Raw genomic sequence first — 26,822 nt, forward strand, 5'->3', positions numbered from 1 at the left:
TGTTGGCCAGGGGCTGCAGAAACTACTGAGTTTATTCCGAACTGCTGACACACAGGCAAAAGCAACTTTTGAACTGAAGTAACCTGAGTTCAGTCGCTGGCCTGAGCTGGCTGGAACCGGTTTGAATTAGCTAAGTTTCGTGAGAGACAAAGGAGATGTGATAAGACACAAGTCCTTATTTAGAAAAGGAGTAATGAGGTAATGCTACCTAAGTCCTTGGGACAGAGCCAATGAGGAGAAGGCACAGACTAGGCGAGCAAGCCTAAACCAACAGGAGAGCGAGACAGCACAGCTTGAAGAGATAAGATTCGGAATAAGAATGAAGAATCTGGGGCGTGGAGCCAGAGCGAAGACTCCGGAGACCAATCATCGCGGAAGTGGAAGAACCTACGTCAGGGATGTAGAGACGACGTCGAAAGAGAGAGAGAACGGAACGCCTGGCCAGCGTCAGCTCTCCTTTTCGGGTAATAGCCTTTATATTCTGTGACCACTCAGGGAATGTCAGAGAAACCTAGTGGGTGTGCGGTTAGATCCTAGTTTGGGTATAAAACTGTATAACCTGGTGCAAACTGCATGTCTATATCTAACCATACGTATAAGCTATATATATATGATCTAATGACGTGAATAAAGCGAATTGAGAGTTAAGAGAGAATTGACTCTTCTCCTCTTTGTACTAAGCCAATAACCGTAACCGGTGACCTCCGGTCAACGGTGTCATCAGTTTCAGACACAGTTTATGGGAATGAAGGAAAAATTGGCTCCTAACATTCTCAACTGTTTAAACATAGCTCATGGTGGGTGGACCAAGCAGCAGTACTGATGACATGCATAAAGAAATCACTAAATTGAATAATCCTGTTATCTTGACCAAGAGAAATAAAGAAAACACTTACCAGTGGGAATGTTCTTCCAAAGCCTTGACTGGTTCATGAACATTTCTGATGTCCCAAAACTTCACTTTACAGTCATCGCCACAGCTCGCTAAGTAGTATTGCTTGTTGGGATTGAAGTCAAGGTCTCGTACCAACTGGCCATGGGCATTTTCTATACAGTAGACTTGACTATGTGAAAAACAAAGTGTGTAAAGTAGTTCATCTTCTGATGCAGCAATTCATCATGCTTAGTAAACATTTTCCATGTTTTCACCATCTACAAAAAGGATAAATAACATCCTATACAGTAACCTTTTAAACAGTAAGCAGCCAATTTTCAAAACTCTAGGATATCTCATGGCCACTTACAATCTGCAAATCTAACAGATCCACTGTACAAATTTTCTTAAACGCAGCATCTTCAAATGGATAAACACAAAAAGACTAGGACATTTCTCAAATCTGGATAAGGGACCAAGATATGTTGTGCGAGATGGAAATTTTTCAATCCCCTTATTGTGATCATGTTTAGGAGAAATCTAATATACCAGTTTCAACTTGTAAGGGAAACCCCTGGTAAGGAATTGGTTTATATTTATATGGACTTAACTGTGCAATAGGGATTCTGTTCAGAGACACCTCTGGATGTTAGGTAGTTCATCCAGGTGTTGTGGAGAATTTTGCTCACCAAGACATGTTTTTCCACCCACCTTACTGTCCTGAAGGCATGACTCACACTGGGGCAAGGTTCTACATGCACCAGCTTCCTCCTAATAAGTGAGAGTCTGGATAGTGAATGCTAGCAGGCTATTCAACTGTGGAGACACCAGGTGTCATAGTCAAACACCAACATCCACACACATGCAATTTGTAGCAAGGGTCACCGCAATTGGGAATGGGAACCTTGACTGTCCCTAGTTAACTGCTGTGCCCTGTGCTGGCTAAGGTACTATTAAAAACTGTTTGAAAATAAAGCCTTTCCTGGTCCTTATAAATACAATCAGAAATTAAAATCAGTACGAAATGTAGAATGATTCCACAGCAGCTCAACTAAGTTTGAGACATCTTAATTTAAACTGGTGCAACAATTACATTATTTTGAAAGTTCATAAACCATAGATTAAAATAGGAAAAACAAAGACCCTCAGTTTTATTTATCCTTAACTTATTTACATCACATTTTCTGTTCTTCAATCACCAGCTTCTACAATCAATTTTTAAAATTTTAATATTTAACACAGCTACATCCATAACTGAACACTAACGGCGCCTTCAATCCTGCTTAATGCTAAATTGGAGTGGTGCAATATAACATGTGAATCGACCACAATGCTGAGAAAGGGAGAGATCATTTTTCTTGTTTGTTTCTACTGTTGAAAATTGGTCCATTTTGTAATATTGACAATGCACCAAAGGATTTTTCAAGTTTATGTGAGGACAGTACTGACTGTTTGATAATGCTCACCATGTTTGAAATATTCCCTTTTGACACAGAACCAGCTTTCAACATCACAAATTTAGACACTGTGATATTTTCATTTTTAAAATTAAGTTATTCTTTTGGTAGTTTGTACACTAATGTTATGAAAATCTTTGACTGCTCTGCAACATAACACATCATCCAAAAACAATATTGTGGCACTACAAAGTTTCATGATTTGGTTGACAACAATATTCTCACAGGAAAGTAATTGGTACAGTGAAAAATAGTAGAGTAACAATCTCTGCATCGGTGACATTGAAAACTGTTTCCTGTTATACCATAGCAAAGACCCAGGAGGAAGATTACAAACATGACAATTGATATCAAACTAGCTGCAACTGGCCTTACATGAGCTTCTTCAGTAATAATGCAAAATGGACCGACTTCTGGCACAAGGCTCTGACCTATTGTTCAATTCCATTATGCTGTGAGCTGCCTGGAGGTGCGGTTTTAAGAATCAGTAAGATCCAGAACCTATACTCCTTGATTAAAAATAGTAACATACTGAATAACAGAATTTTTGGTTTACAGATGTACAGGAAAGTGGTAAGCAGCATTCATTAGTTTGTCCAGTATTGAGGGGCTGCTGAATTTTAGGATATGTAGTCTTTCAGATGAGATCCCATCTGCCTCATCAGGTGGATGCAAAATATCCCATGGCACTTTTTTGGAGAAGAGCACAGAGCTCTCCCAGTGTCCTGTCCAATATTCATCCCTCAACCAATACCACCAAAACAGATTATATAGTTATTTAAATTTTTAAAAATTTATTCTCGGGACAAGGCTGCATTTATTAGCCATCTTTAGCTGCTCTGAGAAGGTGGTGGTGGGCCATGTCCTTGAACCTCTACAGTTCTAGTGGTGATGGAGCTCCCATAATGGTGTTAGGTAGGGAATTCCAGGATATTGACCCAACAACAATGAAGGAATAGCGATATATGTCCAAGTCAAGATGGTGTGTGACTTGGAATGGAAGTTGGAGGTGATGATTTCCTCACAACATTGCTGCTCTAGTCCTTCTCAATTGTAGAGGTCACAAGGGAGAGAGATGCTGTCAAAGTATCCGTGGTGATTTGCAATGCATCAAGTAGATTGTACATACTGGAGACACAATGCTCCAGTGATGGAAGGAGTGGATATTAAGTCCAGTGGCAGGGGCACCAATTCAGCAAACTGTTACACCTTGGATGATGTTGAGCTTCTTGGGTGATATGAAAGGCAGATTATTATCTGAATGGTGATAGATTGGGAAAAGGGGAAGTGCAACGAGACCTGGGTGTCCTTGTACACCAGTCGCTGAAAGCGAGCATTCAGGTGCAGCTAGCAGTTAGGAAGGCGAATGGTATGTTGGCCTTCATCGCAAGAGGATTTGAGTACAGGAGCAGGGATGTCTTACTGAGGTTATACAGGGCCTTGGTGAGACCACATCTGGAGTACTGTGTGCAGTTTTGGTCTCTTTATCTGAGGAAGGATGTCCTTGCCATGGAGGGAGTGCCACGAATGTTTACCAGACTGATTCCTGGGATGGCAGGACTGACCTATGAGGAGAGGTTGGGTCGACTAGGCCTATATTCACTAGAGTTTAGAAGAATGAGAGGTGATCTCATCGAAACATATAAAATTCTAACAGGACTAGACAGACTAGATGCAGGGAGGATGTTCCCGATGGCTGGAGAGTCCAGAACCAGGGGTCACAGTCTCAGGATACGGGGTATGCCATTTAGAACCGAGATGCGGAGAAATTTCTTCGCTCAGAGGGTGGTGAACCTGTGGAATTCTCTACCACAGAAGGCAGTGGAGGCCAAGTCATTAGATGTATTCAAGAAGGAGATAGATATATTTCTTAATGCTAAAGGGATCAAGGGATATGGGGAAAAAGCGGGAACAGGGTACTGAGTTAGACAATCAGCCATGATCATTTTGAATGGCGGAGCAGGCCCGAAGAGCCGATTGGCCTACTCTTGCTCCTATTTTCTATGTTTCTATATGGCTGCATTCTTTCCGGTGCATCATGGAGCAACGTCTAGATTTCTGTCCCCTCCTAACATTGGCCACTCAAGGATACTGCATAAAGTGTAAAAAGGGGAAGAGTTGACTGAATTTCTGACCTGCTATGAGATTTTACAGTGTATGTAGATTTGTAACCATTGCCAAGGAAAGGAACAGTCAGAGGCCTGGGGCTAGACTTTCTTGCTTGAGGCGGAATAGAACTATTGTCTGTCCCTCTGATTCTGCCGCAATCCTGACCCATTTTTCAAGGTTGAGGGGGAGGGCTCATTGGTGGTGAGAATCCCACTGCTGTGGAGAGGGTAATTCAGCTGCAGCAGGACTAGTGCAGCAAACCCAAAGAAGTGGAAAAGTACCTTAAAGGGGCTGAAGAGCCTCAAACAAGAGGCCTCAGGGAACAAATCGATGGGTCAGGAAGCTTCTATTATGCCCTCTCTCTCCATTAGCGGACACTGGGGCCCTACTGTCACTACGCTGAGCCTCACACCACTTTCCACCAGGCGTTCCTGGAAATGGCAGTAATGGGAGGGAAATTTTGATGTGGCAGGTGGGGAAGGTGTGGGTGGCTGGGGTGGGGAGGTTGGGGCTGGCTGCTTTCCCCATTTTCCCACTGTTTCTGTTGCTATCTTGCCCACCATGCTGTAGCCATTCTATGATGTTTTTAGTTCTGAAAACAAAAAAATAACATTTGTAACAAGAATCACATCTGTATGGAATAATATATTGGGGGCATTGAATACAAAAGCAAGGAAGTGATGTTCAATTTGTAGAAGACATTGGTTAAGCCAGTTAGAGTACTGTCGCAGTTCTGGGCACCCCATTATAGGAAGGGTATTAAGAGTAATGGAAAGAGTGCAACAAAGATTCACTAGAATGATACCAGGAATAAGAGTTTGTAGTTATGAAGACATTTTTTTTTAAATGGGGCATTTTTACTGTAACAGAGCAGGTTAAGTGGAAACTAATAGGGGTTTTCAAAATAATGAAACCTGCTGAGATGGGAAATAGTGAAAAATTGTTTCTGCTTGTTGGTGAATCAGTAACAAACCCAGAATTACTGTTGGAAGAATGATGGGGAAGTTGTATGTTTTTTTCCACAAGCAGGGTTATTAGAACATGGAATGCTTTACCACAAATGTCCCATTTAAAATGAATCGGATAAGCATTTGAAAATGAAATATATAAAACGATATGGGAATGAGCAGGGAAATAGAATTTGAGTAGATAGCTACAGTTGAAGAGCGAGCACCTGCACAGGCATAATGGGCAAGTGGCTTTCTTCAATGCCGTAATTTCTAATATTAGCAACATTATCTGAATAAAATTAAAAATTCTAAGCTTGTTACATGTCTGTGGTGTGAACTGCTACAATGTAGGTGAATTCCAGTTTATCGAAAAGGTTGGATGTCCTTGCCCTTTTGTTTATGGGAAACAGAACTCAATTTGTTTAACATTATTAACCATTGGTCTTACATCATCTTTTAATACATCCTACGACTTTGGCCACTGAATGAATTTTGGAATCAATAAGCCATCCACAAAGTAGCTTATTCTGCAGATTAGTCTTCTGAGAGTTATTTGTAATTCTCCTGCATCTGCAAGTTGTGTTGTAGACGTTGATGCAAATACAAACCATTGTTTCGTCTTTCCTATCATAGTCCAACCCAGCATTAAAAGTTGCTTATCAGTGATTATTGTAAAAGGTTACAGGATGTTGGTCGAAGCCTCAGTAGGTAGCTCAGTCTGGTCTCAAAGGGTATGCTTTGACAACGGAACAGTCACCTTGGTTGAATATGTGATCAATAGAGACAAAGTATAGTAGCAAAGTGTACTTCTCTGTATTAAGGGTGAAGGTCACATTGCCATTCAAGGCATAATTTACTTGTACCATGTATCAGCCCAAGGTGACATTTCCATTTTCTTTATTTTTAACCCAAGTCTTTTGAAATTCCTAAATTAAGATATTGTATTGTGATCAAATTAGATAAATCATATCTTTGTGTACAGGGGAGGTAAACACTTAGAGATTCATCTTTTTCAATTAGAGGTATCAAACTATCATTTTAAACTTTACAAACTATTTGAGGCCATTAGTTCAGGCTTTATTGTAAATAGTTATTAAATAGAATGCAATTTATCTTTGGGATTTCAAAACAAAGAAGGGGAGGTAAACTTTTCATAGAATTATACAGCACAGGAGGAGGCCATTCGGCCCATCGTGCCTGTGCCGGCTCTTTAAAAAAGCAATCCAATTAGAACTACTTCCCTGCTCTTTCCCCATAGCCCTTCAATTTTCTCCCCTTCAAGTATTTATCCAATTTCCTTCTGAAAGTTACTATTGAATCTGCTTCCACCACCCTTTCAGGCAGTGCATTCCAGATCATAACAACTCGCTGCATAAAAAAGGTCTCCTCATCTCCCCTCTGGTTCTTTTGACAATTACCTTAAATCTGTGTCCTCTGGTTATCGACCCTCCTGTCAGTGGAAACAATTTTTCCTTATTTACTCTATCAAAATCCCTCATAATTTTGAACACCTCTATTTAATCTCCCCTTAACCTTCTGTGCAATGTTTTTTTTTCCTTTGGTGTCTCTATGATAAATTCTAAAACACAGTATATATTTTAAAGACTGGGAAGCTGCCATTTCTACTCTACAGAATGATAATTTAGTTGGTGGGGTGATTTCTATGTGGGTAAAAAATGCTGTACGTGCTGCATCAAGCAAAGCTTTTCAAAAATCCTTTACAGCTAAATACACAGTTTAAAGAATTGCAATTACAGTAGCTCCACATAATCAAAGCTCAGCTTTTTATTTTGATTCTGTCAACTATTAACAAGTTTTTCAAAAAATGATTTATTTGTGTATCAGGAAAATTGTGACTCAAATACATTTCAAGTCAGTTTTAAAAAGGATTATGGTCTCTTCCACTGCTACTTAATCCTCATTTAATTTCTCCAGTTGCAATTTTAGAAAATTAAAGGCAATTCTGTTAGCAATACCAACGCTGAACAGTTCTTGGTATTTTTTTTTGAACTGTGACCTGTTTGCATAACCTAGTGCTTGAAGTATACCACGAAAAGTGAATCTTGCTTGGTCTCTGGTTATGGATTTGGTATGGAGAAAAGAATTATTATACGCATGTTGCCATGGAAACTGTTCTGTGCAGGCGTCTTAAAGAAGCAGGTTTATCCCTTCAGCACATACACATTCATCATTTCAACTGGTTGAAGGTTGCCTTATTTCAGTTACTGTTCTTGTGAAGGGAAAATGACTTGGGATTTAACTGCACTGTCATTGGAGTCTCTAGCAAAATAAATCAAACCGGTACCTGTCAACACCTTAAATTTCAGCAGGATACCACATGTCTTTGTAACATTGCATTTTAAAACTTAAGTGCTTAGTAACTAAATTTTCTGGATTCAAGGCCTATTACCATGTAGATTTTCCATTCATTGGACAGCAGCAGCTATTCTACCAAAGTTATTAAGTAAAGTTCCCCCAGCTCAACTTCTAATTTTTCCCTGTTGGTCAATACCATAAATATGTAGATGTAGCATTCTCTGCCTAGTCATTTCATACAGTTTGGTATCATTTTTCTCACCTATCCAGTTGAGGATCTTTTTCAGAGAGGTTGATAGGGATGGGATGCGGCTCCCATTGATTTGGTTATTGGAATGTCTGGCTAGAGTACTCTCCCAAAAAGTAACCAGTCTGCGCTCTTGTCTGATGTAAGAGATAACTAGGGAATGTTAGTGAAGACCAAGAGCTAGATTTTCCTCCACTATCCCACCCCAAATCATAGAATCATAGAATGGTTACAGCGCAGGAGGAGGCCATTCGGCCCAGCGAGCCTGTGCCAGCTGTTTGTAAGAGCAATTCAGTTAGTCCCCCGTAGCTTTTTCCCTCCAAGTATTTATCCAATTCCTTTTTGAAAGCCATGATTGAATCTGTTTCCACTATCCTTTCAGGCAGCGCATTCCAGATCATAACTACTCACTGCATAAAATTTTTTCCTCAAGTCGCGTTTGGTTCTTTTGCCAGTCACCTTAAATCTGTGTCCTCTGGTTCTCGATCTTTCCACCAATGGGAACAGTTTCTCTTTATTTACTTTATCTAGGTGCTTCATGATTTTGAACACTTCTATCAAATCTCCCCTTAATCTTCTCTGCTCTAAGGAGAATAACCCCAGCTTCTCCAGTCTATCCACATAACTGAAGTCCCTCATCCCTGGAACCACTCTAGTAAATCTTTTCTGCACCCTCTCGGACACGTGGCAGATGAAATTTAACGCAGAAAAATGCGAAGTGATACATTTCGGTAGGAAGAACGAGGAGAGGTAATATAAACTAAAGGCACAATTCTAAAAGGGGTACAGGAATAGAGAGATCTGGGGGTATATGTGCATAAATCTTTGAAGGTGGCAGGACAGGTTGAAAAAGTGGTTAAAAAAGCAAACGGGATCCTGGGCTTTATAAATAGAGGCATAGAGTACAAAAGCAAGGAAGTCATACTGAATCTTTATAAAACACTGGTTCGACCACAACTAGAGTATTGTGTCCAGTCGGGGCACCGCACTTTAGGAAAGATGTGAAGGCCTTAGAGAGGATGCAGAAGAGATTTACTAGAATGATTCCAGGGATGAAGGACTTTAGTTCCATGGATAGACTAGAATGATTCCAGGGATGAAGGACTTTAGTTCCATGGATAGACTGGAGAAGCTGGGGTTGTTCTCCTTGGAACAGAGAAGATTGAGAGGAGATTTGATAGAAGTATTTAAAATCATGAAGAGTCTAGACAGAATAGATAGAGAGAAACTGTTCCCATTGGTGTAAGGGTCAAGAACCAGAGGATATAGATTTACGGTGATTGGCAAAAGAACCAAAGGTGACATGAGGAAAAACCTTTTTATGCAGCAAGTGGTTAGGATCTGGAATGCACTGCCGGGGGGATGGTGGAGGCAGATTCAATCATGGCTTTCAAAAGGGAACTGGATAAATACTTGAAAAGAAAAAATTTGCAGGGCTACGGGGATAGAGTGGGGGAGTGGGAGTAGCTGGATTGCTCTTGCATAGAGCCGGCACAGACTCGATGGGCCGAATGGCCTCCTTCCATGCTGCAACCTTTCTATGATTCTGTGTGCGGTGCCCAGAATTGGACACAATACTCCAGCTGTGGCCAAACCAGTGTTTTATAAAGGTTCAACATGACTTCCTTGCTTTTGTACTCTGTACCTCTATTTATAAAGCCCAGGATCTCATATGTTTTTTTAACTGCTTTCTCAACCTGTCCTGTTACCTTCAATGACTTATGCACATATACCCCCAGGTCTCTCTGTTCCTACATCACCTTTAGAATTGTACCATTTAGTTTATATTGCCTCTCCTCATTCTTCCTGCCAAAATCATTTTGCACTTCTCTGTGTTAAATTTCACCTGCCATGTGTCCGCCATTCCACCAGCCTGTCTATGTCCTCTTGAAGTCTTTTATTATCCTCGTCACTGTTCACTACACTTCCAAGTTTTGCAGCATCTGCAAATTTTGAAACTGTACTCTGTACACCCAAGTCCAAGTCATTAATATATATCAAAAAAAGCAGAGGCCCTAGTACCGACCCACTACTCTCTGTTTCCTTTCACTTAGCCAATTTTGTATCCATGCTTCCACTGCCCCTTTTATTCCACGGTCTTCAGTTTCGCAGACAAGCCCATTATGTGGCACTTCATCAAACACCTTTTGAAAGTCCATACACACATCAACCGCATTGCCCTCATTAGCCCTCTCTGTTACCTCATCAAAAAACTCAATCAAGTTAGTTAAACACGATTTGCCTTTAACAAATGCATGCTGGCTTTCCTTTATTAATCCACACTTGTCCAAGTGACTATTAATTTTGTCCAGGATTAGCGTTTCTAAAAGCTTCCCCATCACCGAGGTTAAACTGACTGGCCTGTAGTTGCCCGGTTTATCCTTCCCCCCCTTTTTAGAACAAGGGTGTAATATTTGCAATTCTCCAGTCCTCCAGCACCACTCCCATGTCTAAGCAGGATTGAAAGATTATGGCCAGCACCTCTGCAATTTTCACCCTTACTTCCCTTAGCACCGTAGGATGCATCCCATCCCGGGTGACTTATCTAGGAGGAGTGTTTGCTAGTGCTGTTGGGGAGGGTTTAAACTAAAGTGGCAGGGGGTTGGGAACCTGAGCAGGGAGAGAGAGGAAAGCGTAACAGGAAGGGACAGAAGGTATGGAGTAATAGGTAAAGTGTTAAAAAAGGAAAAAGCAGGAACTAAGCGTCACAAAACAGATTTGAAAGTTCTTTATCTGAATGCACGTAGCATTCGTAATAAAATGGACGAGTTAACGGCACAAATAACTACGTATGGGTATGATCTTGTGGCCATTACAGAAACATGGCTGCAGGGTGACAACGACTGGGAATTAAATATGCCAGGGTATTTAACAATCAGGAAGGACAGGCAGGAAGGAAGGGGAGGTGGGGTGGCTATGTTAATAAAGGAAGGAATCACTGTAATACAGAGAAATGATATTGGGACAAAGCATCAAGATAATGAAACAGTTTGGGTGGAGATAAGGAATAATAAGGGAAAAAAAACATTAGTGGGCGTAGTATATAGGCCTCCTAATAGTTGCAACTCTGCTGGAAGAAGTATTAATCAGGAGATAGTCGGGGCATGTAATAAGGGAACAGCCATAATTATGGGGGATTTTAATTATCATATTAACTGGACAAATCAAATTGGGCAGAGCAGCCTTGAGGACGAGTTCATTGAGTGCATCAGGGATGGATTTCTTGAGCAGTATGTAACTGATCCTACAAGGGGGCAGGCAACCTTGGACCTGGTCCTGTGTAATGAGTCAGGATTAATTAATAATGTCCTAGTTAAGGATCCCCTTGGAACGAGCGACCACAACATGGTTGAATTCCATATCCAATTAGAGGGTGAGAAGGTTGATTCTCAAACAAGCGTACTGAGCTTGAATAAAGGAGACTATGATGGTATGAGAGCGGAATTGATTAAAGTGGACTGGGAAAATAGATTAAAGGGTAAGACGGTACATGAGCAGTGGTGTTCATTTAGGGAGTTATTTTACAACTTTCAAAATAAATATATTCCACTGAGGAAAAAAGGGTGTAAAAGAAATGACAGCCATCCGTGGCTAAGTAAAGAAATCAAGGATAGTATCCGACTAAAAACAAGGACATATAAGGTAGCCAAACTTAGTGGGAGGATAGAAGATTGGGAATTCTTCAAAAGACAGCAAAAAGTAACTAAAGGATTGATTAAGAAAGGGAAGTTAGATTATGAAAAGAAATTAGCAAAAAATATAAAAACAGATAGCAAGAGTTTCTATAGTTATATAAAAAGAAAAAGGGTGGCTAAGGCAAACATAGGTCCCTTAGAGGATGAGACCGGGAAATTAATGGTGGGAAACATGGAGATGGCAAAAATGCTGAACAAATATTTTGTTTCAGTCTTTACAGTAGAGGACACTAAGAATATCCCAACACTGGACAAACAGGGGACTCTCGGGGGGGAGGAGCTAAATACGATTAAAATCACTCAGGAGATGGTACTCAGTAAAATAATGGGACTCAAGGCGGATAAATCCCCTGGACCTGATGGCTTCCATCCTAGGGTCTTGAGGGAAGTGGCAGTAGGGATTGTGGATGCTTTGGTGATAGTTTTCCAAAATTCCCTGGACTCAGGAGAGGTCCCGGCAGATTGGAAAACTGCTAATGTAACACCGTTATTTAAAAAGGGTAGTAGGCAGAAGGCTGGAAATTATAGGCCAGTTAGCTTAACATCTGTGGTGGGTAAAATTTTGGAGTCTATTATTAAGGAGACAGTAACGGAACATTTAGATAAGCATAATTTAATAGGACAAAGTCAGCATGGCTTTATGAAGGGGAAGTCATGTCTGACAAATTTGCTTGAGTTCTTCGAGGATATAACGTATCGGGTGGATAAAGGGGAACCAGTGGACATAGTGTATTTAGACTTCCAGAAGGCATTCGACAAGGTGCCACATAAAAGATTATTACTTAAGATAAAAAATCACGGGATTGGGGGTAATATTCTGGCATGGGTGGAGGATTGGTTATCGAACAGGAAGCAGAGAGTTGGGATAAATGGTTCATTTTCGGACTGGCAACCAGTAACCAGTAGTGTTCCACAGGGGTCGGTGCTGGGTCCCCAACTCTTTACAATCTATATTAACGATTTGGAGGAGGGGACCGAGTGCAACATATCAAAATTTGCAGATGATACAAAGATGGGAGGGAAAGTAGAGAGTGAGGAGGACATAAAAAACCTGCAAGGGGATATAGACAGGCTGGGTGAGTGGGCGGAGATTTGGCAGATGCAATATAATATTGGAAAATGTGAGGTTATGCACTTTGGCAGGAAAAATCAGAGAGCAAGTTATTTTCTTAATGGCGAGAGACTGGAAAGTACTGCAGTACAAAGGGATCTGGGGGTCCTAGTGCAAGAAAATCAAAAAGTTGGTATGCAGGTGCAGCAGGTGATCAAGAAAGCCAACGGAATGTTGGCTTTTATTGCTAGGGGGATAGAATATAAAAACAAGGAGGTATTGCTGCAGTTATATAAGGTATTGGTGAGACCGCACCTGGAATACTGCATACAGTTTTGGTCTCCATACTTAAGAAAAGACATACTTGCTCTCGAGGCAGTACAAAGAAGGTTCACTCGGTTAATCCCGGGGATGAGGGGGCGGACATATGAGGAGAGGTTGAGTAGATTGGGACTCTACTCATTGGAGTTCAGAAGAATGAGAGGCGATCTTATTGAAACATATAAGATTGTGAAGGGTCTTGATCGGGTGGATGCAGTAAGGATGTTCCCAAAGATGGGTGAAACTAGAACTAGGGGGCATAATCTTAGAATAAGGGGCTGCTCTTTCAAAACTGAGATGAGGAGAAACTTCTTCACTCAGAGGGTAGTAGGTCTGTGGAATTTGCTGCCCCAGGAAGCTGTGGAAGCTACATCATTAGATAAATTTAAAACAGAAATAGACAGTTTCCTAGAAGTAAAGGGAATTAGGGGTTATGGGGAGCGGGCAGGAAATTGGACATGAAGCTGAGTTCGGATCGGTCAATGCCCTGTGGGTGGCGGAGAGGGCCCAGGGGCTATGTGGCCGGGTCCTGCTCCGACTTCTTGTGTTCTTTAGATTTGTGGTTGGGATCAGATCAGCCATGATCTTATTGAATGGCGGAGCAGGCTCGAGGGGCCGATTGGCCTACTCCTGCTCCAATTTCTTATGTTCTTATGTTCTTATGTTCTTTAAGTATACCCAGCCTTTCTAGTACCTCCTCTGCATCAATTTTTAGCCCATCCAGTACCTCGACTACCTCCTCTTTTACTGTGACTTTGGCAGCATCTTCTTCCTTGGTAAAGACAGATGCAAAGTACTCATTTAGTAACTCAGCCATGACCTCTGCCTCCATGCGTAGATCTCCTTTTTGGTCCCTAATCGGCCCCACCCCTCCTCTTACTACCCGTTTACTATTTATACGCTATAGAAGACTTTTGGATTCCCTTTTATGTTAGCCACCAGTCTATTCTCATACACTCTCTTTGCCCCTCTTATTTCCTTTTTCACTTTTCCTCTGTACTTTCTATATTCAACCTGGTTCTCACTTGTATTATCAACCTGATATCTGTCATACGCCCCCTTTTTCTGCTTCATCTTACTCTCTATATACATTCGAAAGTTGTAAGAATAGTCAGAGAGTTGCTGTATGGCATAAATGTAACTTATTACTTTCCCTGCAATAGAATAATTGAATGAGGGACATTTTTTTCATGATATGATAATTATACCCTTTGAAGGAACTTTTCTGGAGCATTTCAAAGTGGGCTGCTTAGTTTGTATTGAAAATACTGTGAATTGTAGAAAGCTGCAGAATTTTGTATGTTTCTAAAATTGTAGTTTAAAATATCATCTAAAGTTTACAGTGATCACTGTTTGTGAGGTTATTCTTTAAAAATAATTTGTGTATTTTAAAATCTCAAATTACATTTCAGTATTTGAAGTATTTCAATTGTGAATTCCATGAACCTTGCCAGTTTCCAGAATTTTCACAAATAGGTAACAAGATCTTGCTAAGCATGTCTTAATCACTTTTGCCACTGATTTATCATAATAATGATGATACGCACATTTATATAGTGCTTTATCATATCGAAATATTTCACACAATGAATTACTTTTAAAGTGGGATAACTGTAGATAATAACAGTGGTCATTCTGTGCCAATAAAGTCCTATCAACAGCCATGAAATGAATAACCAATTGTTCTGTTTTTTGTCATATTATGAATCACGAAAGGTGAGGAAAGATTAGCTTAACTTAATATATTTTAAGACAGGATATTGCAATATTGGGGCCAGAGGTAAAATGCAATTTGAGATTTTAAAATACACAAATTATTTTCAAAGAATAACCTCACAAACAATGATCACTGTAAACTTTAGATGGCATGGTCTGGGACCATCTACTGGTTCTTGTCTCACTGGGTACTTATAATACAGGTTCTTCTCGCAAGGAGTTCCAAAGTTGGCTATTTTCAGTGGCTGCTGGATCTTATAAGATTATGAGAAAACTTTCTCCTGCCTGGCACTGCAGATTTCCTGCCACATGCTCCCAAACTAGCCCGTCATTAGTTCAAGTAAGTTTATTTTTGATCTTGCACATGTCTTGCTGCGTCTTCCTCTTACTTTATTGCTGTTCCTGGCTAGTGCCAGTTAAGTATATATTTTTTTTTACTCGAGCTGAGGGATATAATTGGTCTGATTGTTAAAGTTAGCATTGGATTTCATTTTTAGGTTAGGGTTGGACTTGGAGTGAATTTATTTCAGGAAGCAACTTTATTTTGTTGGAGGGGAGTGTATATATTGAGGGATGAGGATCTGTGCTAGCTGGATTCAACGGGACAAAGGGGCCCTGTTACGAGGCTGATATATTTCAATGCCATCAGCCATGGTGACACACCTCCTCCCCCCTTTCTTGCTGCTGCCATTGTTTCCCTCTTATTACTCAGGCCATGCAGCTACTGATACCCCTCACCACCAAAGCATAGAAAATTACACTGTTCCATATCAAAGGGATCGATTGTCAATGAGAAGAAAATATTTATAAGCCTCACATGTATTTCACAGTATATCTCTGCAAGAAATTGTGCAAACCAGTGGATGTGCCATTGTGTTGCTCACAGTAAGTCAGAGAATACTCTTTTTTTGCAAGTACAGGAGCACTATACTATATGACACAGAACGTATTATTGTGATGGTATATTTGTAACCACTATCGGGAGTGAAGTGAATGTTGCTTAAAAATAATTGAATGTAAAATTTAAAAAAATTCTACATAGAAATTGAAATTAATTATTTGAAATAGTAGATTACAGTTCTTACAAAAATGTCTTCATATAATTTTAGACCTTTAGGAATAAAAGGAATGCCCATTAAAAATAAATGAATGTAAAATAGATTAACTTGTGTATTAAAAGGTATATATAATTTATATACAGTATTTTATATAATTTGCCTAGAGAATAAATTATGCAATTTGTATACAGTATTTTGTAAGTGCTTTTTAAAAAAAATTATACTTGTAGTAAAATTTCTATTTTTCCCTCTGCACTGAAGGGTTCTAGTGTTCCTCAATGTTTTATAAGTAGCACTGGTAGAGTGACTGAGGCCTTGAAAATCCTGAGCTTGAGAAGGCAGAAGTCCCACTTCTGCCCAAGGTGGCCCAGATTATGGGTCGAAACTCAGCTTCGCCATTATTCTGCCCCATTTATACTGAATCTTTAAATTCTACCTGTCATCCCTATGTCAGGGGTTCACTGGGAAATTCCTCTTTTTATGTCCTTGAAAGTCCTCAGTGGAACTGATCCCAGTTGAGACTTGGCATGAATTCCTTTGAAAGAAAGAACTTGCATTTATATAGCGCGTCAGGACGTCCCAAACCCTTTTCAGCCAATTGAGTACTTTTGAAGCGTATTCACTGTTGTAATCTAGGAAACAAGTGAGGAGGGGCCTAGCATGGGAATTTGTTGGGAGGGATGGATGCAGTTTGCTGCCTAGCGAGGTGGTGAAGGAATAAAGTTGGTGCTTGGTCAGGTCTTATGTTTTTGTAAACCTGCACTGCAACACTTACACAAACTTGTCTGATTGCTTGAAAAATGTATAAATCACTCTTTGACCTTATTATGTGAATGTGACCAAGTACTTATGGAATCCTAAAGGTTGCAGGGACAGGGACCAAAGATTGTGAACGTAGTCAAACATTGCAGAGGTGGGACCAAAATTTCACAACTGGGCCTATGGAGTATCCGTTGAGAGATTCCCCTTTAACCATTGAATAAGACATTCATAAATACAGCAAAACCAGCCTTAAAGGCCACCTGTATAGAAAGAATTCTCATCTATAGTGATCTTAATTATGATAATGACAGACAATTACAAAAGAGACTGCTCAGCTATAAAGACCAACTAAAACCATGCCTAAAGGTAGTCATTTCATAGGCTGGATTTTAATAAGTTTCAAATGTCAAGCATTTTCAGATTATGCATTCAATATACAGCAACTACGAGGAACTATAGAACGGGAGCCATTTTCTGCTTACCCCATGGTCCTAGTGTCCCAGCCTCGAATAACTGTGTCATTAGCTGTGGCAATTTGCGTGCAGTTGTGGTGAGGACTCCATCGTCCAGAAGTAAACTTCAACTGACCTTTTCCTTCTAAGGTTGCAGAATTTGAGAGCTAAAATACATTACACAAACAAATAGGAAAGGTAAGAGAAAGACTGACAATTCAAGAACCAAGCTAATGAACAAGGTATTTAGGAATCCACAAACAACAATTACAGCAATTGTAAATTGTGGTACTTGCCAACCGGACACCACTAAAGTAAATCTTTAGAAATATCAACAAGGGTCATTATGACAATACTTAACACTTTTAAGTTTTAGTCTTTGATGTGTTCAGTCCTAACAAATAATTACATAGAAGTACATAGAATTTACAGCACAGAAACAGGCCATTCGGCCCAAATGGTCGCCCTAAGAGGAGTGAAAAACATTTTGTGTGCATACAGGCCTAGGGTCTTACGCTGCAAAAAACATTTAAGCTATCAGGTTTTTAGCAGGATTCACAGCAAGCCGCACTTTATTGTTGATGCCCCTAATGCTGCTACTATAAACTCTCAATGTACTATGCAAATATAATTCTCTGGTGTGGAGTGAGGAATGTAAAGTAATTAAGATTAGTGAAGAAAAAGTACTGGAGAAATTAGTGGGACTAAAAGCCGACAAATCCCCTGGACCTGATGGCCTACATCCTAGGGTTTTAAAAGAGGTGGCTGCAGAGATAGTGGATGCATTGGTTTTGATCTTCCAGAATTCCCTAGATTCTAGAATGGTCCCCGTGGATTGAAAGGTAGCAAATATATCCCTGCTATTCAAGAAAGGAGGAAGAGATAAAGCAGGGAACTATAGGTTAGCCTGACATCAGAAGTAGGGGAAATGCTAGAATCTATTATTAAGGACGTAATATTAGGGCACTTAGGGGAAACCAGTGAATGTAGTATATTTGGATTTTCAAAAGACAGTCGATAAGGTGCCACACAAGAGGTTGTTACACAAGATTAGGGCTCATGGGATTGGGGATTGGTTAATGGACAGAAAATAGAGAGTAGGAAGGTCATTCTCAGGTTGGCAGGTTGTAACTAGTGGGGTGCCGCAAGGATCAGTGCTTGGGCCTCAGCTGTTTACAATGTATATCAATGACTTAGATGGGGGGACTGAGTGTAATGTATCCAAGTTTGCTGACAATACAAAACTAGGTGGGAAAGTATAAGAACATAAGTAAATGATGCAGAAGTAGGCCATATGGCTCCTCGAACCTGCTCTGCCATTCAATCAGATCATGGCTGATCTTCAACCTCAACTCCACTTTCCTGCCCGATCCCCATATCCCTATATCCCTTGATTCCCCTAGAGTCTAAAAATCTATCTATCTCAGCCTTGAATATATTCAACGACTCAGCATCCACAGCTCTCTGGGGTAGAGAATTCCAAAGATTCACAACACTGAGTGAAGAAATTCCTCCTCATCTCAGTCTTAAATGGCCGATTCCTTATCCTGCAACTATGCTCTCTAGTTCTAGACTCTCCAGCCAGGGGAAACAACCTCTCAGCATCTACTCTGTCAAACCCCCTCGTAATCTTATATGTTTCAATGAGATCACCTCTCATTCTTCTAAACTCCAGAGAGTATAGGCCCATTCTACTCAAGCTCTCCTCATAGGCCAACCCTCTCATCCCAGGAATTAATCTAATGAACCTCCATAACACCGCCTCTGATGTAAGTACATCCTTCCTTAGATAAGGAGACCAAAACTGTACGCAGTACTCCAGGTGAGGTCTCACCAATGCCCTGTACAACTGAAGTAAGATTTCCTTACTCTTGTACTCCAAACCCCTTGCAATAAAGGCCAACATGCCTTTTGCCTTCCTAACTGCTTGCTGTACCTACATACTAACTTTTTGGGGGTGATTTTAGGAGGCAAATGCGGGTGCATTGGGAGCAGGGGGGAATCCGAAAATCGCGCAAATCCCATCCTGGATCAGAAGCCGGCTCCAACCACAGTTAAAGAGCCAAATGTACCTCATTGAGGTACTTAAGGCACTTTACCGTGACAGATGAAGGGATTAGAAAGATTTTTTAAACTTACCTGGCTTGCCCACGGCTTCTGATTCACGCCTGGTGAAACCAGACGTGAAGGGCCAGATCAGGGAAAAAGAAACTAAATAAATTAAATAAAAAAACATGCAATGAAGTGAAAACACTAAATGCACCTACCTTTGAAACCCGTTCCGATGTCCGATGTCTCCTGCTCCGATGTCCCCATCTTCACCCTCCGGATGTACCCCCAATGTCCCCCAATCTCACCCTCACGATCTTCCCCTCTCCCCACCCACACCCCCGATCTTCCAGTCCAGTGCCGGATCTTCCATTCTCCTCCCCCTCGGTCTTCCAGTCCAGCGCCGGATGACGTCTTGCTCTCTCTCTTTCCCACTGCCCCCTCACGTTGCAGCTCCTGATGGCAGCCAGCCTGTCAATCAGGCAAGCTGCTGGGCGCAAAACCCGGAGAGGACGTTAACCACCATCAATCAACGTGCGACCGCATCGGAAACGGTAAGTTTGGTTCATGCAAGTTTACCACGCGCCCAATCACCTCCCCCCAGCCTCCCCACCGCTGCCATCCCGCCTCCCCGTTAATATCGGGGCTTTGTGTTTTTGGTGTGAGGACACCCAAGTCTCTCTGAACACCAACATTTAATAGTTTCTCACCATTTAAAAAATATTCTGTTTTTCTATTCTTCCTACCAAAGTGACTAACCTCACATTCCCCCACATTATACTCCATCTGCCAACTTCTTGCCCACTCACTTAACCTGTCTATATCCCTTTGCAGTCTCTTTGTGTCCTCCTCACAGCTTACTTTCCCACCTAGCTTTGAATCGTCAGCAAACCTGGATACATTATACTCGGACCCTTCATCTAAATCATTAATATAGATTGTAAATAGCTGAGGCCCAAGCACCGATTCTTGCGGCACCCCACTAGTTATAACCGGCCAACCTGAGAATGACCCATTTATCCCTACTCTCTTCTGTCTTTTAACCAATCCTCTATCCATGCTAATATATTACCCCCAACCCAATGAGCCCTTACCTTTTGTAACAACCTCTTGTGTGGCACCTTATCGAATGCCTTTTGAAAATCCAAATATACTACATCCACTGGTTCTCCTTTATCTACCCTGCTAATTACATCCTCAAAAAACTCCAATAAATTTGTCAAACATGATTTCCATTTCATAAAACCATGTTGATTCTGCCTAATCATATTATGATTTTCTAAGTGCCCTGTTACCCCTTCCTTAATAATGGATTCTATCATTTTCCCGACGACCGATGTCGGGCTAACTGGCCTGTAGTTCCCTGTTTTCTCTCTCCCTTTCTTCTTGAATAGTGGGGTATCATTTGCTACCTTCCAATGCACTCGGACCTTTCCAAAATCCAGAGAATTTTGGAAGATCGTAACCAATGCATCCACTATCTGTGCAGCCACCTCTTTTAGAACCCTTGGGTGTAGGCCATCAGGTCCAGGGGATTTATTGGCTTTTAGTCCCATTTATTTGTCCAGTGCTTTTTTCAGTGGTGATATTAATTGTTTCAAGTTCCTCACTATCATTTACCCCTTGGTTCCCCATTATGTTTGCTATGCTTTTTGTATCTTCTATTGTGAAGACAGATACAAAATATTTGTTAAACGTATCTGCCATTTCCTAATTCCCCTTTCTAATTTCTCCTGTCTCAGCCTCTAGGGACCAATGTTTATTTTTGCTACTCTCTTCCTTTTTACATACTTGTAGAAGCTCTTACAGCAGGCAATTGCTCTCCTATTTGCCTTCTGTACCTGCATGCTAACTTTTTGTGTTTCTTGTACCAGGACACCCACATCTCTCTGAACACCAACATTTAATAGTTTCTCACCATTTAAAAAATATTCTGTTTTTCTATTCTTCCTACCAATGTCACTAACCTCACATTTCCCCATATTATACTCCATCTGCCACCTTCTTGCCTACTCACTTAACCTGTCCATATCCCTTTGCAGACTCTTTGGGCTCAATTTTAACATTAAAAAACAGGTGGGTTGGGTGCAGGGTGGCATTGAAAATTGTCACTATTTCAGACCTGTCTTCAACCTGCCCATTTCCGGTTTTCACCGGGGCGGGAAGAGGCGCAGGCGACCAACCCGCTCCCAGAAGTCGGGTCGGGCCTTAAAACCTTTCAAGGAAGGTTCGGGCCTCCATTTTTCTGGTCTTCCCGATTTAAACCCTGGGCCTTCTGTTTTACACCTCGTGAAAGGGACAGCTTGTGGCTCCGGAGCAGCAAGAGTGCTTCCCTCAGACCCAAAAAGCCTACCTGCACCGAGCCCACTAACGACCGCAGACTCCCAACCACCGATCGCGGACCCACCCCCCCAATCGCAGACACCCGACCCCCGAATGCGGACCCCTGATCCCCCCCACCCCCCCACAGCCGACATCGATCCTCCCCCCATTCTGATCCTCCCATCCCCAATCCCCGATCTTCCCACCCCCGGTCCCCCCCCCCCCCCCACTCCGATCCTCCGACGCCCAATCCTCCCCCTCAACAATTGCGGACCCCCGCGATGACCCCCTATCCCAATATCCCACCCCAGGACTGACCTCCGATCCCATCCCCCGTGCCAACCTAAGCCGACCCATGCACCAGTGCCCACCCATGCCCCCCCCCAATCCATACAAACAAAGACTTACCTGCAGACTTACCTGAAGACATCCTCCCGCTAGCTGGTCTCCCGTCTGTCTGAGACTAGCCTGTCAATCAGGCCAGTCGGTCGGACGGGAAACCGACAAAAAATAAAAGATGTCCTTACGTCAAACCCGTACTAATGGGTTTTCTGACCTCAATTTGACCCCCCGTCCCCTTCCTGGCTCGGTTTTAAAATTAAGCCCTTTGTGTCCTCCTCACTGCTTACTTGCCCACCTAGCTTTCTATCATCAGCAAACTTGGATACATTAGACTTGGTCCCTTCATCCAAGTCATTAATATAGTTTGTAAATAGCTGAGGCCCAAGCACCGATCCTTGCAGCACCCCATTAGTTACAGCCTGCCAACCTGAAAATGACCCTTTTATCCCTACTCTCTGTTTTCTGTCCGTTTACTAATCCTCTATCCATGCGAATATGTTACCCCCAACCCCATGAGCCCTTATCTTGTGTAACAACCTTTTATGTGGCACCTTTTTTTATTATTCGTTCATGGGTGTGGGCGTCGCTGGCGAGGCCAGCATTTATTGCCCATCCCTAATTGCCCTTGAGAAGGTGGTGGTGAGCCGCCTTCTTGAATCGCTGCAGTCCGTGTGGTGACAGTTCTCCCACAGTGCTGTTAGGAAGGGAGTTCCAGGATTTTCACCCAACGACGATGAAGGAACGGCAATATATTTCCAAGTCGGGATGGTGTTGTTCCCATGTGCCTGCTGCTCTTGTCCTTCTAGGTGGTAGAGGTCGCGGGTTTGGGAGGTGCTGTCGAAGAAGCCTTGGCGAGTTGCTGCAGTGCATCCTGTGGATGGTACACACAGCAGCCACTGTGCGCCGGTGGTGAAGGGAGTGAATGTTTAGGGTGGTGGATGGGGTGCCAGTCAAGCGGGCTGCTTTATCTTGGATGGTGTCGAGCTTCTTGAGTGTTGTTGGAGCTGCACTCATCCTTATCGAATGCCTTTTGAAAATCCAAATATACATCCACTGGTCCCCCTTTATCTACCCTGCTAGTTACATCCTCAAAAAACTCTAATAAATTTGTCAAGCCCGATTTTCCTTTCAGAAAACCATGTTGGCTCTGCCTAATCATATTATGATGTTCTAAGTGCCCTGTTACCACTTCCTTAATAATGGATTTCAGCATTTTCCCGATGACTGATGTCAGGCTAACTGGCCTGTAGTTCCCTGTTTTCTCTCCCTCCTTTCTTGAACAGCAGTGTTAAATTTGCTACCTTCCAATCCGCTGGGACCATTCTAGAATCTAGGATTTTTGGAAGATCACAACCAATGCATCCACTATCTCCGCAGCCACCTCTTTTAGAACCCTCGGATGTAGGCCATCAAGTCCAGGGGATTTATTGGCTTTTAGTCCCATTAGTTTCTCATGTACTTTTTCTCTACTGATAGTAATTACTTTAAGTTCCTCACTCTCATCAGCTCCTTGGTTCCCCATTATTTCTGTTATGCTTTTTGTGTCTTCTACTGTGAAGACAGATACTAAATATTTGTTCAATGCATCTGCCATTTCCTGATTCCCCATTATAATTTCTCCTATCTCAGCCTCTAGGAGACCAACGTTTACTTTTGCTACCCTCTTTTTACATACTTGTAGAAGCTCTTATAATCCATTTTTATATTTCTTGCTAGTTTACTTTCCTATTCTATTTTCTCCCTTATCATCAATTTTTTGGTCGTCCTTTGCTGGTTTCTAAAACTCTCCCAATCCTCAGGCTTAACACGCTTCTTGTCAGCATTATAGGACTCTTCTTCTAATCTAACACTATCCTTAACTTCTTTAGTTAGCCATGGGTAGATCACTTGTCCTGTGGAGTTTTTATTTCTCAACGGAATGAATATTTGTTGAAAATATTGAAATATTTCTTTAAATGTTTGCCATTGCTTTTCAACAGTCATAGCCTTTAATTTAATTTCCCAATCTACCGTAGCCAACTCGCCCCTCATACCTATGTAATTGGCTTTATTTAAGTTTAGGACTCTAGTTTCGGACTTAAGTACGTCACTCTCAAACTTAATGTGAAATTCTATCATATTATGATCACTCTTCCCCAGAGGATCATTTACTGAGAGATTACTAATTAACCCTGTATCATTACACAATACAAGCTCTAAAATAGCCTGTTCCCTGGTTGGTTCCATGACATACTGCTCTAGGAAACTGTCTCGAATGCATTCCATGAACTCTTCCTCCAAACTACCTTTGCCAATTTAATTTGCCCAGTCTATATGAAAATTAAAGTCCCTCATGATTATTGCATTACCTTTGTTACAAGCTCCTATTATTTCATAATTAATACTTTGTCCAACGTAATAGCTACTATTCGGGGGCCTATAAACTACTCCCACCAGTGTTTTCTGCCCCTTGTTATTTCTTATTTCCACCCATACTGATTTTACTTCCTGATCTTCTGAGCCAAGATCCTTTCTCACCACTGTCCTTATGTCCTCCTTTACTATTAGGGCTACATCCCCTCCTTTTCCATTCTGCCTGCCTTTTTTAAAGGTCACGTACCCTAGAATATTTAGTTCCCAATCTTGGTCATTTTGCAGCCCTGTCTCTGTAATGGCTATTAGATCAAACCCATTTATCTCTATTTGTGCAACTAATTCGTCTACCTTGTTACGAATGCTCTGTGCATTCGGATAAAGAGCCTTTAAGTTTGACTTTCTACCATTTTTTCCTGCTTTGACCTTACTTGTTGATGCTCTATTATTTGTAAACTCTCTGTCCCTTCCTGCCACACTCTGCTTATCTTTACCCAAATCACAACACTGCTCTGTTGCCTTGACTTTTCTCATTAGATTTCTAAATTTCCCCTCACCTGACCGCTCCCCCCCACCACCTTTTTAGTTTAAATCCTATCTCCAGCCCTAGTTATTCAATTTGCCAGGACACTGGTCCCATCCCAACGGAACAGCTCCCTCTTTCCCCAGTACTGATGCCAGTACCCCATGAATCGAAACCCGTCTCCCACACCACTCTTTGAGCCATGCATTTAACTCTCTGATCTGTTTGTCTTTATGCCATTTTGCATATGGCTCAGGTAGTGATCCAGAGATTATTACCTTTGAGGATCTGCTTATTAATTTAGACCCTAGCTCCTCAAACTGTCTCAGCAGAACCGCATTCTTAGTTCTACCTATGTTGTTGGTTCCTACGTGGAACACAACAACTGAATCCTCCCCCCACCAATGCTCCAAGTTCTTTTCCAGCCGTGAGGAGAGGTTCTTAAACCTGGCACCGGGCAGGCAACACAGCCTTCGGGACTCTCGGTTGCAGCTGCAGAGAACAGTGTATATCCCCCTGACTATACTATCCCCTACCACTACCACATTCCATTTTACTCCCCCCACTTGAATGGCCCCCTGCACCACAGTGCCATGGTCAGTTTGCCCATCCTCCCTGCCGTCTTTGCTCTCATCCATACAGGTAGCAAGTATCTCATACTTGTTAGAGAAGGTCACGGGCTAAGGCTCCTCCATCGCTAAATCCTGGGTCCCCATACCTGCCTGACTTGCACTCACACCCTTCTGTCCCTGACCACTGAACAAATGTAAATTACTACTTAATCCAAGGGGTTTGACTGCCTCCTGGATAAAAGTGTCCAGGTAACTCCCCTCCTCCCGGATGCATCGCAAGTATGTTGTGAGGAGGACGCAAAGAGGCTGCAAAGGGACATAGACAGGTTAAGTGAGTGGGCGAGAAAGTGGCAGAAGGAGTATAATGTGGGGAAATGTGAAATTATCCACTTTGGTAGTAAGAATAGAAAAGCAGAATATTTTTTAAAAGGTGAGAGACTAAGAAATGTTGGTTAGTCAGAGGGATTTGGGTGTCCTTGTACACGAATCACAGAAAGTTAACATGCGGGTACAGCAAGTAATTAGGAAGGCAAATGGTATGTTAGCCTTTATTGCAAGGAGGTTGGAGTATATGAGTAAGGAGGTCTTGCTGCAATTATATTGAGCTCTGGTGAGACCACACCTGGAATACTGTGTACAGCTTTGGTCTCCTTACCTAAGGAAGAATATAATTGCCCTAGAGGCGGTGCAACGAAGATTCACTAGATTGATTCCTGGGATGAGAGGGTTGTCCTATGAGGAGAGATTGAATAGAATGGGCCTATATTCTCTGGAGTTTAAAAGAAAGAGATGTGATCCCTTTGAAACATATAAAATTCTCAGAGGGCTTGACATGGTAGATGCTGAGAGAATGTTTTTCCCTTGCTGGAGAGTCTAGAACTAGGCGTCGCAGTCTCAAGATAAGGGTTCGGCCACTTAGGACTGAGATGAGGAAACATTTCTTCACTCAGAAGGTTGTGAATCTTTGGAATTCTCTACCCCAGAGGGCTGTGGATGTTCAGTCGTTTAGCATATTCAAGATTGAGATCGATAGATTTTTGGACACTAAGGGAATCAAGGGATATGGGGATAGGGCGGGAAAGTAGAGTTGAGGTCGAAGATCAGCCATGATCTTATTGAATGGCGGAGCAGGCTGGAGGGGCCGTATGGTCTACTGCTGCTCCTAATACTTATGTTCTTATGAAAACAGGTAGAACAGCATTTCAATTTACTTCACAGACCCCACAATCATTGTGCTGATATTTTGTGAAGCTCCTGAGTTCAATTAAGTTCTTTATGATTCTCTTTCCTATTCTCGACCATGATACTATGCTGGTTACAATTGATTGAAAAGATTTTAAGAAGTCATTACCTGGCTAAAGTACAGCTCAATTCAGGAACTTTCTGTACTAGTTAAAATATGGACAATTGTGAATTGGTTGTTAAATTGTGAATTGTGAATTGTTAAATTGGTTTTAAAAAATTGTATGGGTTTCATACATACAGTATTAACAATCCTCTTTATTGTCATGCTCCTGTAATTCTTAGTAGGAAAAAGTTAGCGGGCCTAAAATAACTCAGTAAAATAACAGTAAGATGCCTGATGCAAGAATGGACTCATTTAACACAGCTTAAGTTTCCTTTGAAATATTATACAGGAAAGAACTGGAATGAA

At 41.7% G+C, this 26,822-nt stretch overlaps 1 protein-coding gene across 1 annotated transcript in view; it reads right to left on the minus strand.

Moving 5' to 3' along the window:
- eipr1 (EARP complex and GARP complex interacting protein 1) overlaps positions 1-26,822 on the minus strand; it is a 96,142-nt gene that overhangs the window by 12,925 nt on the left and 56,395 nt on the right. The window contains exons 6-7 of the mRNA XM_067984207.1: positions 17,039-17,175; positions 897-1,064 (exon numbers count right to left, since the gene is read on the minus strand). Of these exons, the coding sequence (XP_067840308.1) occupies positions 897-1,064; positions 17,039-17,175 (305 nt within the window). The remainder of the gene's footprint in view (positions 1-896; positions 1,065-17,038; positions 17,176-26,822) is intronic.

Source organism: Heptranchias perlo, chromosome 5, assembly GCF_035084215.1.
Source record: "Heptranchias perlo isolate sHepPer1 chromosome 5, sHepPer1.hap1, whole genome shotgun sequence".
NCBI lineage: Eukaryota > Metazoa > Chordata > Chondrichthyes > Hexanchiformes > Hexanchidae > Heptranchias > Heptranchias perlo.